Here is a 12,858-nt window from a genome sequence, read left to right as displayed (position 1 = left end):
GGCACACAGGAAAAGTAGGGTCTCACTTTAAATCAACCTGGATATGAATGGTCCTGAACTGTCCAACAGACTCCAAACAAAAAGTGAATAACCATAAATAAAGACAAAACCCCATCCTTTCTCTGGGGTTTTCTGGTGACAGCCCTCTCAGAGCCTCAGGCTCATGCTGTGCCACCAACTGGGGGTTCCTGTCTGCAGCTGCGAATGGAAAAGGCTGGGAAGTGCCTGAATCAGCTTCTGCCTCCTCAGTAGTGTACTGGATTCACAGGAGGGAGGTTGGAAAGCCCTGTGGCAACATGACCTAGCTGGCTTCTGACAAGGTGAGAGCAGAACTGCCAGGGGAAGAAGGCGGGAATACAGCACATCCTGTTATTCCACATGCTTGAAACACAGGAAGCAGCCTGCCATCTCCTGTCTGCCACCCATTCTCCACAGGCCACGTGCACACAGACCACACTCCTCTCAGAGCTGCCCCACAGCTCCCATTCAAACCAGACCTTTCACTTCCCAGTACTCTACTGCTGCTTCCCTCCCCACCCCTTCCTCAAGAGCTACTTTCTCCCTGGTTTAGGACCCAGGCGCTCAAAGATTTGCATTTCCTTTCCCAGACACTGCCTTACACGGAATCTTCTGCATAATCCCTGCATCAGTCAAGCTACTTCTGCAAACTGGATCCGGTGGAGAAACCCACTTGACAGCAGAGACAGCACAGCTCCCAGCAGCTCCCAGCCCTGCAAGTGTGGTGGAAGGGTGCTGGGACCTCGGGTCTGACTGCATGGGACACTCACCTCCCTTCCCTCTCCCACAAGACCTTCAAGAGCAATGCTGCAGCCAACTGCGGACCAGTGCAGCCCCAGTTTGGCAGCCTGCTCTGCATGAGAACTGCATCTCACTAACTCCAGCACTGCCAGCACAGGAGGTTCTCCACCGTGGTTTGCATGGCTCCTTAACCACAGAGGTGCCAACACGCAGCACTCCACAGTGCAGGTTTTACTCTGTGGGCTCCACAGGACATCTCCTCGGTGACAGGTTGGGTGACACTGTTAAGTGTCTCCTTGATGCCAGCACCCAACAGGGACAGAGTCAGCACAGGCTGCTCCCTTCCACCCAACCACCATCGAGTCAGAAACACTCCAGCACACAGCAGGTACCCTCACCCCTGCACAGGTAACACGCTGAGATGAGTAACTTACAGAGGTGTCTCCCCAGGGAAAGATGGGCTTCAAGTGCAGAAAAACCAGCCTCCCAGCAGAGGCAGGATAAGGTGGTTGCCTTGGAGATCATCATCTCCACAGCAATACAGATTAACCCCTTGGCTGCAAAGCCTAGACCAGCAGCAGTCATCCCTGGGGCGCTGGCAGAGCAGCACTCTCTCCAAAAACTGGTGCCCAAACAGCACCCATGAAGTCCTATTAACACACACAACACAGGGCTGGAAAACTCACAGTGGTTTGGAATGTGAGGGTGGACTTGAGTTCTCGAAGAGAGGCATGGCTGGAGGGTCTAAGGGCACAGCAAAGCTCACAGACTCTGTTATGAGTTGTCTTTGATGATTGCACATTTCTGTCCCCAAGCGGGAGATGCAGGGGGGGCTGAGACACCCCATCCCAGTACTAAGGGCAGTTTAGGCACTTTAGGATGCGGAGGAATAAGACAAGCAAGAGAAAAGCTGATGGTCTGACAGCACCGACCTAGACAAGTGGGGCCAAAGTTAACTGTGCAGAGTTATCCAGCTTCCAGGAGGCCTGGTGGCCTTTCCTAGACAGATCTGCCATCAGGAACAGCAGGAACCTGAGTGACCAAACCCACCTTTTTGCAGTCCTGGCAGAAGACAGCCGTGCTGCCCAGCAGCCCGAGCAGCTCCCCACAGAGCAGGCACTGCGAGAGCCCGTTCCCCATCGCGTTCTTCCTCATGTTCTCCAGCCTCTCCACCAGGCGCCTGCGAGGAGAGAGGCAGAGCAGAGGTCACAGCACTCACCTTGGAAATGGAAGCACCTGGTACTGAGGCTCGCCAAAAACCCGCAGACTGTGCTCCAGACTCAGCCTACCTCTGCCTCTCCTGTGCAGTTCTGGGCCCCTTGCTGGGACCATATGTACCTTCACTTCAGTGTCTGCACTCAGTGCTTCCTATCAGCTGGCTCCTGATCTTCAGGAGATATAAACCCCTGTAAGCCCATCTACCAACGTTCACCAAGCTCAGAATAATCAAACTGGGAATACCACTGAGAGGCCTGACTCAGCTAGTGGGCAGAGAGCTCACACAAAGAGCTTGATCCTAAATGCTTCAGGAACTCAGTGTCACTGGGGCCACAGTCTCAGCACAAACATTTCCTGCTTGTAGAGCAGGAATAGCTTTTAATACTCAGAGCAAGGCAACTCAAAAAGCACTGGGAAAGGGCAGAGGAGTTAGACCTGCCAAGCCCTCTCCATTTTTACATGTCCCTGAGAGCAGCACTGCAGGCACATGACTTGCCCACATCCCATTAGAAGCAGGAAGGCCAGACTGAAGCCATCAGACCAAAATGAGCCTGGCTGCAGTACAGGAATGCCAGTAACTGCTCCCTGCTTTGTTCCACAGCCCGCTTGGAAGACAGGAAGCACATATGTATGCACAATGTCCATAGCAGCAGGACGAGGAAAGGGAAGGAAGGTAGGATAAGCAATTAGGATGCAGGATGTGGAGAGCATGCAGAGCAAGGCTGCTATCACGAGATCACTGCTTGGCAATTTTCAGGCATCCATTTGTAGATGGGGACAGCAACAGCCAGGCCATTTATCAGTGGCAGTGACCAGCCATAGCCATGTGTGTGCAGGAGGCCCAGGGAGGAAGTGATCCTGCTATCCATGCAATCCCATCCTCATTAGTGCTAATGTCCCGTCAACCAAGCCCCACACTGAGAGGAAGGCAAGGTCTGTTTGAAAGAGGTTCTGCCTGTGGTGGTGAGGTCAGGCTGCACAGCCAGACCGAGCCATCGTTAGTGGATTTATGATCCTCGACTTCAGCACAAGAGAACTCCCAGGAGTTAACAAAGGCATTTCAGAGAATGTTTCAGTACAGGAACAGCAAGGGCATCACTTGCTGCAGCTACACCAACCACCACACAGGAACAACCAGCTCCTCAGGGTCACTGGCTGCTGCTGGGGTCTCCCATTTACCACAGAAACCTCACTGTCAGTTCTCATCAGCCCTCATTAACACGCTCTGTGCAGAGAAGTGGAGAGGCAGGAAGCTGGGCCTGCTGGACACGGGGTGGGAGTCACTGGGGTTTCCTGTCTCACGAGCACAGAAGCTTCTGGGAAGTGCTACAGGACTGCCCAACTCCCTGGCTTTAAGGTAGTGCAGGACGATCACAGACACAGCTGAGGCCAGACCGCCAGCAGGACTGAAAGCAAATGGAAATCTGCAGCAGCAAAAGGATGCCTGTAAATTAAATAATTCAAGCTAGCAAACCCATCCAGAGGGCTCAGCCAACTAGAACATCAACTCATTCACTGCTCCAGGCAAAATCCCAGGGGACTGGTGCAGACGAGGGAAAACCTGACTGCACTGCCAGCAGTGGCCTCTGAGCCATCCGTCCACCAGCACTGGGCATCTTCCCAGCCTCCTCCAGAGCCACTGGGGCAGCTGCCTCAGCACAGGCTGCATTTTCCAGGGACTGTGTCAGGGTTGCAACCTCAGAAAGCCCTGAGGTGAGAAAAGCTCAAGATGTGGAGAGAAGGAAAACATCACATCCTTTCCCAGTTTTCGTCACCTCCAAACAAGCAACGTGGGAGGAGAAAATAACTGACCTAAGGGATGCTCTGACTGATGGAGTCTGAGCTCAGGCAGGTGAGAGAGCCACCCCTGTCTGTGCTGACCTTTTCTTGGGAGGGAAGAGGATAAATGAATGTGACTGTACCCGATGCGCTGCTGCTCGATGATGTCCAGTTTCTCTGCCTTGCGAATGACTTCCAGAATGACCTCAAGCTCCTTTGGGCTCAGAGCCTGCATCTTCCTCTGCTTCTCAGTCTGGAATGTGTGCACTGACCAGCCCGTCTGGAGCCTGTGGGAGGGGGTGGAGGGCAGGATTCAGCTGTGAAAGAAAAGCACAAAACCCCTGCCCTGCCCCACAGGCCAAACCTGCCAGGCACAGACCCACGTCAGCCTTCCACCAGAGGGGTCTGTTCCATGACTAACGCCCAAAGTAGGAGCCTCCTCTCACTGACCACATCACTCCTCCAGCATCCCAAGTGCTGTGCTGTCTCTCCCTGCCCTCTCACTTCCCTTTCTGCTCCAGTTCGTATTTCACCGCTCCAAGCCCTCAATCCTGTTTGTCTCTGCCCATAAAGAAAACCAGTGCCCCTGGGAATGGCTACCCTACTCCTGGGGGTACCCTTGGAGAGGTGGGTGCTGATGCCAGACACCACAAATGACAACAGCACACTCCTAAACACAGGGATTACCTGCATTCTCCTCCCTCCAGATCACACATTTCTAAGGTCCTCCTTTCAAACACACAAATCACTGGGCATGCTTGGAAATAAAAATTTGGCAACTTCCCTGCTTGGTCTAAGCCAGGTTCACATGAGGACTTTAGCAAGCCACTTTCCTCTGTGCCTCACACACAGCAGCTGATGTTTCTCCTTGGCTCACTTGGCGACAGGCAGGAGCTTTCACAGCTCAATTAATTGCCATTCAGGAGGGGTTTAGAGGTCACTGGATAAAGTTATGGCTGCTAACAGAATGCAGGGCACACTCTGACACAACTGTCTTACTGAGGCTTTCAGGTGCAGGCTGGAGAAGTGGCAGAGGTGTGCACTGTTCACAGCCAGGCAGTCCCCCCAAAATATGGGGTGCACTCCTATTTTCCAACACTGCAGCAGCAGGATGACCCCAGGGGTTCAGGCAAGAGCAGAGGTGGCAGAGGCATGGTACCAGCTGCCAGAGAAGGAAAGCATCCAAGAAAGAAATGCAGTCCTAGTGTTTGACTCATCTCCCTCCTTTTAGTCTTTAGGTTATGCAGCAATTTTAACTTCAGGGGAAAACGAGATCAAATGACAAGTTCCTAAAACAAAAGAGCGCTGCTGGCAGCTGGGGGATGCTATCAAATATATTTAGGGTGCTGCAGAGATACCAGCCTGCCTCCAGGCCCTTCCTTTCAGCCAGGGGAGGGCTGGTGGGACGGACTCCCACCACACTGCACATTCCACCGCAGGCTGACAGCCCTGAGCCCCAGCTTTGCAGGCTCCTGTCCCACCAGGCAGGGTACAGAAGGGTCTGTGTGACAGGACAGCAGACCAGTGCTCCACACAGACACCAGGAAAGGATTCAGGGCAGAGCTGAGGCTGGGAGGAGAGGAGGAGGGTGACAAAGACTCACTTGGCTCGCAGTGCCAGCTGCCGGTCGTTGGGGCAAACCCACTGGCCCGTCCCGCTCCCAAAAATCATGTCAGCCATGGCACCAGGCTGGGCAGGAGTGGCAGGGATCACACCTGGAAGAAGTAAACAGCAGCACAGAGCACAGCTGTCATTCCACCCCTGAGAAAGCACAGGGCAGCACTTGGCAGAGCCTCATTAACCATCCCAGAGGGCCACTCTTCCAGCAAACCAAAGGGAGGTGATCTGCTGGCATCTCACAGAGGGGAAGGAGACAGACTCTCACCCACAGACAGCAATAAAAACATACCATCATCCTCATAAAATATAAGCTAATAAATATCTTGAAATACCTTGAAGGCAAGGCTGGAAGTTTAGATTTTATGGTACTCTCAAAAAAAAGCCAGACACTCTTTGTCAGTTCTGATTTTTCATTTCAAACTAGAGAAAAGCGTCGTCTGTAAGAATAATCTCTGCCTTCCCACCTCCAGAGCCCCAATGCTGCAGTTCTGACAGAAAAAGCCATGCTAAAAGGACATAAAGAAGCTATAGTTGCCTTTTTCTTTTAATGGGGTAACAAACAAAAACCCACGCTACAATCAGCATGAATAGTGGCAAGTCATTTAGTTCATTAAAACTGCCTCCATAATGGCCTGATATTTATAACTACAGCCTACAACAGCAGCTTGTTTGCATTCTCTGATGCTGAAGACAGCACCTCTTGCAGTAGATCTCCTGCTGTGGCTCCTGTCCCCGGCACGGTCACACCAGTGAGTCCTCGTGTTCAGTGACAGTTTCACTGAACTGATCAGTAAAGGCAGCAAGAGCCAACCTCACTGTGCTCATGGGAGAAACATTCCCAAAGAAACTCTGCAGCCAAGCACTTGTGAGTCCTACCACAGCAGCCTGGGTGAATGGAAAGCACCAGGGGACAGGCACAGCCAAAAGATTTCAACAGATGCACAACTAGACTTGATGTACCAAGCTTTTAACCAGCTGGCTTTGGTCTCCAGCAGAGCAAGTGTCTCACAAGCCCTAATGCATAAATTCCCAGGTACTAATACTTACCTTCCCCAGAAGAGACACTTGCCAGCTTTGAAACTATACCTGCTGGGCAGAGATAACATGTTTAATGCTGGTTGGCAAACAGAAATCAGATACAACGGCAGGAAGGTGCATCCCCTGCCAACTGTGCCATAGTTCCTGAGCAAACACTTGCTCCAGTCTCAACCCACAGCACAGTTACCCAGCAGTGCCTGTGGGTCAGTGCTGCACCTACCCTTGCTATCTGCTGCTGACACACAGAGCTCTCTGCATGGAGATGCACGGGGGCATCACAGGCTGATGGCCTTGGCCCTGTTACACAGGCACACACACAGCTTGTGCACATCCATCCCTCCCTCCCTGTGCTGAGCTTACACGTGCCACACATGCCACACTCACCCCCAGCACAGGAACACTAACCTGTGTCAGAGAACTGACAGCTCCCTCCTGCCAAACCCCACAGCAGCCCTGAGAGTCAAATCAGCTACTAACAGTGACAGTTCTCTCTTCTCTGACCACCTGATTTTTGGAAAGAGTCTGAAAACTGAGTGATTTCAACAGGCAGGAGAGAAGAGGGAAAATTCCACATGGAGCACAGATTTCTTTCAGAGCAAGGGGACAGATCTATAAAAAGGGTGAGGGCTCAACACAACCCGAACTGTACAGCAAAGTGAAGCATGGAGGAGATAGGAAGCTGAAGGAAAGAGGGTTGAGACAGGAAGGACAGACAGAAGTGTCACTTTCAATTTTTTAAACCTTTACTACATTAGTTAAGGTGATCACTTTTGAAAGTGAAGAAATCCTTGAACCCTGGCACCTTCAATTTACCAAGTGCTTTCCCCGCTCTGCTCAGCGCTACACATGCTGTGGGTTTGCATTTCCATTTGGTCCCAGAACACCTCGTGCTCTTTTCATCTTCTCCACGATCTCAAGCGAGGAGAGAACACCTTCCCCACACACATCCCCCAGCAGCTCACACACAGGGGAGCAATCAAGCATGAGCAGCAAAAGAATACAGCGGCTCCCGCCCCCGGGGCAGGGTTAGAAGAACAGAGAAGCTACAATTTCACACAGAATGGCTGACCTGGGATTTTCCAGAGATTTTCTAAGCCTGTGATGTGTGGTTACAGGATTATATGCACATGTAGCCCCCCACACATATGCATATATTAAATTACTCTTTAAATGCACCACATATTCCTCCCTCCCACTCGGGCACACCTGAGGAATAGCACAGCCCACACTCTGCGTCCACTGGCAAGGCTCAGTGCACACAGCCACACCGTGAGTGGGACTCGGTGCCTCTGGGATGGATGTTTAGCATAAAAGCTGGAGCTGGAGACGAGCCCCACATCACAGCCAGGGCAGGGGAGTTTGCTTTGCCAGCAGCTGAGCTTTCGGGGTGGAAAGCTGTGCTGAAAACATCTGCCCCTCCTCAGCAGAGCTTTATCTGCTCTAACAGAGCTGAAGGCGAGTCAGAACAGAGCACATCAGCTGAGCATTTTTCTCAGGAGAGACCTAAATGCATTCTCCAGCCTCACAGCACAGTGAGCTTTGCTCAGCGTGACTGAACAAAAACAAGCAATGTCATGCTCTTTTGCCTCTTGTTACTCAGCATACGCTTTCTGTTCTCCACCATTCCCTGAGCACCATCTGCAAAGAGAGGAGGAATAAAAAACATTGCCTGAAGAGCCATCATATCCCAAAACAGTCTTCAGGGAGATTATTCCCTGAAATATTTACAGGAGTATTTTCTTCTGGTGGCATCAGGATGTGCTGTTTCCTCTCATCTTAGCTGGCTCTGCAGTTGGCTTTGTACCTTGGCCTCTGAAAAAAAGCCTGGTGGGGAGTGACACAACTACCTCAGAGAAGGAAACAAGAACGGAACACAGTCTGCTGGGGCAGAAGCAGGACTGGAGGGGAAGGACTATCTCTCATGGGCATGAGAATGATGCCAGAGGAGCGGTTTCCATCATCTGGAAGGGATGAAGCATCCTCCCTCTTATCTCTGTACAGGACAAAAAGTACAGTGGAATCAGAAACACCAAGATAGCAAAACCACACCAGCCTGGGGAGTCATTTCCATGGGCTGTGGGGAAACATCCCTCTCTTGCAGTCTCTTACACACTCTCTCAAAAATACTCCAGTTAGCACTTACCTCACCCAGCCATCCCCTCCCTGTCCTCCTCTCAACAGACTTAAGGAAGAAGCAGCCAGTGTTACTTAGTGTTACAGAAAGAAAACTTCCCAGTCCAAGATTCTGCTTTTTACTTGAATTCAGAATTAAAATGGAGCTCTTACCAATATTATGACCTGCTTTTAAAAGCACTCCACCTGTTTGTTCCTTTCCTATGATGGAGGAAGTCATGTGAAACAAAACCTCATTAAATCTGAGTCCACCTGGCTGCCCTGGGCACAGAAGCACAGGGGAGCTCTGCACGGAAGGAGTTCTGCCCTGCAGTGAGCCAACCCTTCACGTGGGGCCTGGAGCATCCTGGAGGATGCAGAACCCAGCACATCTCTGCCTGCAGCTCTGATGTAGCTCTGCTTCTGCTCTCCCCATGATAAGACTTGTGCTCTTCAGCCACAGAACAGGGCACCTGAGAACATGACTTCAGTCTGGGAGGGAAAAGTCTTCCAGTGGGGTCTGAGCGAAGGGAACGAGGGCAGGCAGACACAGTCCTTTGACTTGATGATCTTCAAAGAATTTCAGGCTCTCCTGCGAAAGAAGGCCATTTTCCTCAGCAGAACAGCAACGTGAACATTGTGTATCTTTACCTCAGTAACAGAACACAGTCACAGCAGGTCATGCCAAAGGTGCAGTGAGCACAGCACTTGCTATCTGACCACCTCCAAGAGCAGATGCTTCAAGAAGAGTGTAAGGGTAGAGCACAGCACAGCAATACTTATCCAGAATACCCTCTCAGCCTCCAGAGATTCCTGGATCATGCTCTCTGTGAGCCAGGCTGCAGCTCTGTATTTAACACCCCTAACGTTTTTCTATCCCAAATTTATCAGCTTGCTTTTTCAGCTCATGTACTTTTAACACCATCTCGCTACACCAAGTCCCTTCCTCGCTCCTCCACCTCAAACACATTTTGACTTTACCTTGACTACACCAAAGTTAAAACTGGAGGGTCCTGTCGACACTGAGGCAGTCACTGCAGCAGAAACACCTCCCCACACAGCGACAGCACAGCCTGCACCAGCCCTCCTGCAGCTGGGCTGATTACAGGTGCCCAGGAAGCATTAATTCCTCAGAGCCCTGCAAATACAAAAATATCCTACACAGGCCCGTGAGGAGCTCTCCAGTCAGCTTTCATTTGCCTGCTTATTTCAGCTGAGCAGCGCGTGTCTACATTAATTTGTTTTCATAGGAAATTAATTAGGCAAATTTTTTTTTTTTAAATACTTCATTTAAAAAAAAAATCAAAATTAAACAGTTGGCCAGGGACAAGTCCCCAGTTCCCAAGGCGTGCTGTGCCGGTGTAATTAACCCGCCTGCTTCCAGGGCGTCACCTCCCCCAGGACTCCCAGTTTGCATCAGGTACCTGCTGGGCTGTTTTTCCTTTTAGCGGCTGCTCCCTCAAAGAAGCAGCGTAATTACTCTCTGCTCAGCTCACCAGACCCCATTATCCCCGGGAAACCTTAGCAACTAAGTGAGTGTTTGCTCGTGTTGCTATGACAGAGGGTAAATGACTGGCGGAGATTGATAAGGTTAACCCAGCCCCTGCCTCCCGCCCACCGGCCCGTCCCTTTTCCTCCCAGACACCGGGGAGACAAGGGCGAGCAAGCAGGGAAAGGCCATTTACTCCAGACGCAGGTCTTCCCCTCGTGATTTAAAGATCCCAGTGCCACGGTTGTATTTCAAAGCACACGGCTGTTTTGAAGCGACAGAATAAGCCTCGGGGCTGTCGAAACGTGGCAGAAGGCACGCACTTGACTTTGAAGATCTGGCCAAGTCTCAGAGCCAGAGCAGGGCAGTAACTGTGGCTGTACAAGTGCTGGCTGAATCAGGGCTTTATAGAAGTTTTTCTCACACACAACCCACTTTGAACTGCCCATTCACACCTACATCTAGCAGTTAGTCAGCCCCTTCAGTGGCACAGGAGCCTGCTGTAAGCATCAATAAAATGCTATAAAATGATTTTAATAAGGGCTAAGCAGGCAGGAAGCACAAGAGTGGAGCCAAGTGATCCCCATCATCTCCTGCTCCCCTCTCTCAGGCAGGGAGACACCCAGGCACAGGGGCACAGCTGAGGAACAGCCTTTTGTCATTCCTTACAAATCCTCACAGCAGCACAAACCCTCAGCAGCCGAGGGAGAGCCAAGAGACACAAAGAATCCAACGCAATCAGACTTGACTCGCAGCTCTGTGGCTTGGGCCAAAACACAATGTCCAAATAAACACCACAAAGCCTTGGCAAGCTTTGGGACAACAACTTAAGAACCCAATCGACAGACTTTTTCCAGTCTGTCTCACCATGAAAGCTCAATCTAAGCAGCATCAGCGCCAGCAAAACAGGCACAACCTCATTCAAAGCCTCATTCAGTAGTCAATTCTGGTTGGCCCAGACCAAATTAAACACCAACTGGCTGCAGCACACAGCAACTGAGAGGTGTCGTTATCACATAAGGCCAAGTTGGCAAAGGAACAAGTAAGGATGAGGTTTGAGAGGAAAACAAAGAATGTTTCCATACACCAGAGCTGCTTCCCAATCCTGGCAGCAGTGACAAGAAGCCTAACTGCTTTTAGGATGGAGCTTATAAAGAGTTTATAAAATACAATGCCCTGGAGGTCCCTGCCAGTCCTACAAGTGGGAAGATAAAATCAGCTCTACAGGAAAGCCGACATACAGTACCAACAACCCTTTATTAATGAGAGGCACTTGTTAGTGTGGCTACTTGATATATGGTAAGCTATAAAAAAAATAGTTTTTGCCCAAGAAAATCAGTCTTCAGCGCCCCAGCACCCTGTGATGCTGGGGAGAAAAGCCAGCACTGTTCCACCTGCCAAGGTGTATCTTTATTTATCAGACTTTGGACTTATTTCCTCCTGATCTCCAGCCAGGCAGGTGCATTATGCAAAGTGAATAATTCATGAAGACAGCAGGCTCTTTCTGACTCACGTTCTGGGGCAGGTTGATCTGGCATAGGCCTAGGAGAAGCAAATTAGCATCTAAACGGCCAATTAGAGAAACTCATTTCACTATTCTGATATGCTAAAAACCTCAGGAGGCCTTAGCTGAGCTGCAATCCGCACCTCCCGGCCTCCAGAGAAGCATCAGGTTTCTTAGAAAAAATTGGACATAGTAGGCAACCACAGGCCCGTGTTTGTCAAGGAATCCCTTGCAGAAGAACCACATGCCAGCCTGTTCCACAGGTAACCTCAAGTGAAGCAGGAAAAGCACAGCTCAGGGCCAGTGGAGGAACTCTGCTGAGCAGCCTGACCCCAGGCCTTGCCAAAAACTCCCTGTCCAGCACAGCTCTGAGCCACAGGCCTGCCAACACATGTGGAGGATGAAATAGCCTTTCTCAGCATCCTTAAGGTACAGTACTGGTTTTAGGCATCCTAGGAAGCTTTTGAACAACACAAGCACGGCCACTTCAAAGACCTTTATCACCCTTTGTTGGTACAAGCAAAAAGAAAAATCATGGACTCTGAGCAGGCCCTGGAAGTACCTGACCCAACCTGAAGCAAACCAAAAACTCTGAGGTGGGCACATACAACAGCACCACCACCCTGTGCCAGAGTGCCCAAGAACCACAGCAATCCATCCTGCATCAGGTGCACGTGGCTGTCCCCACCACGCGACACGCGGGAGCCCAGACAGACGTGGCTGATAATTTTTTCCAAGGAGCACATCACTTTTAACCTCCCACTTCGGGCTTGTTTCCCTCCACACCTTTGCCACTTCAGGGGGCTGAATTCCACCTGAATTCACAGAACGGCTGGGGTGGGAGGGGACCTCTGGAGATCACCCAACCCCCAGAGGAGGCTGCACAGGGCACATCCAGGCGATCAGCTCACCCCGCTGTTCCTCTCTCCGCAGCCTTTCACAGAGACTCTCCCACCTGTAGAGCGCCAGCTCCGAGTGCCCAGGCCCCTCCTCAAAGCTCCCCGGTCCCAGCCCACCCGTACCCACGGGCACGGCCCTTTCCATGGAGCGACACGTACCTGGCAGCCGGTAGGGACCGAGCCCTGAAACTCTGCTCAAACTCCGCCCGGAGCGCCCGTGAGGCCCCGGCAGAGCCGCGCCGAGCCGAGCCGAGCTTAAACTAAGCTAAGCTAAAGTAAGCTCAGCTGAGCCGAGCCGCCCCGCCTGCTCCCCGGCGCGGCTCCCCCCGCGCACCCACCTGAGCTCGGGCCTCGGTCGCGGCCGCTCCGCGGAGCCGCCGCTGCCCCGGCGGGACGAGGCGGAAACGGAGCGAACCCGGAGCGCTCCCGCACCGCCCCCG

General features: G+C 51.7%; 1 protein-coding gene across 2 annotated transcripts in view; it reads right to left on the bottom strand.

The window, feature by feature from the left end:
- Nucleotides 1-12,841, bottom strand: part of RPH3AL (rabphilin 3A like (without C2 domains)) — a 36,999-nt gene extending 24,158 nt beyond the window's left edge. Inside the window, exons 1-5 of one of the 2 annotated variants that reach the window (XM_027660299.1) lie at nucleotides 12,757-12,784; nucleotides 6,424-6,462; nucleotides 5,360-5,471; nucleotides 3,900-4,043; nucleotides 1,810-1,939 (exon numbers count right to left, since the gene is read on the bottom strand). In XM_027660299.1, the coding sequence (XP_027516100.1) occupies nucleotides 1,810-1,939; nucleotides 3,900-4,043; nucleotides 5,360-5,436 (351 nt within the window). In that variant the 5' untranslated portion in view covers nucleotides 5,437-5,471; nucleotides 6,424-6,462; nucleotides 12,757-12,784. Of the gene's footprint in view, nucleotides 1-1,809; nucleotides 1,940-3,899; nucleotides 4,044-5,359; nucleotides 5,472-6,423; nucleotides 6,463-12,756 lie in introns of both variants that reach the window. The other variant, XM_027660298.1, reaches the window with a different exon arrangement.
- Between the last annotated feature and the right edge of the window lie 17 nt (nucleotides 12,842-12,858).

This window comes from Corapipo altera, unplaced genomic scaffold (assembly GCF_003945725.1).
Source record: "Corapipo altera isolate COAL_440 unplaced genomic scaffold, ASM394572v1 271, whole genome shotgun sequence".
NCBI lineage: Eukaryota > Metazoa > Chordata > Aves > Passeriformes > Pipridae > Corapipo > Corapipo altera.
The sequence above is the reverse complement of the archived record's forward strand: the minus strand, read 5'-3'. Positions and strand labels throughout refer to the sequence as shown.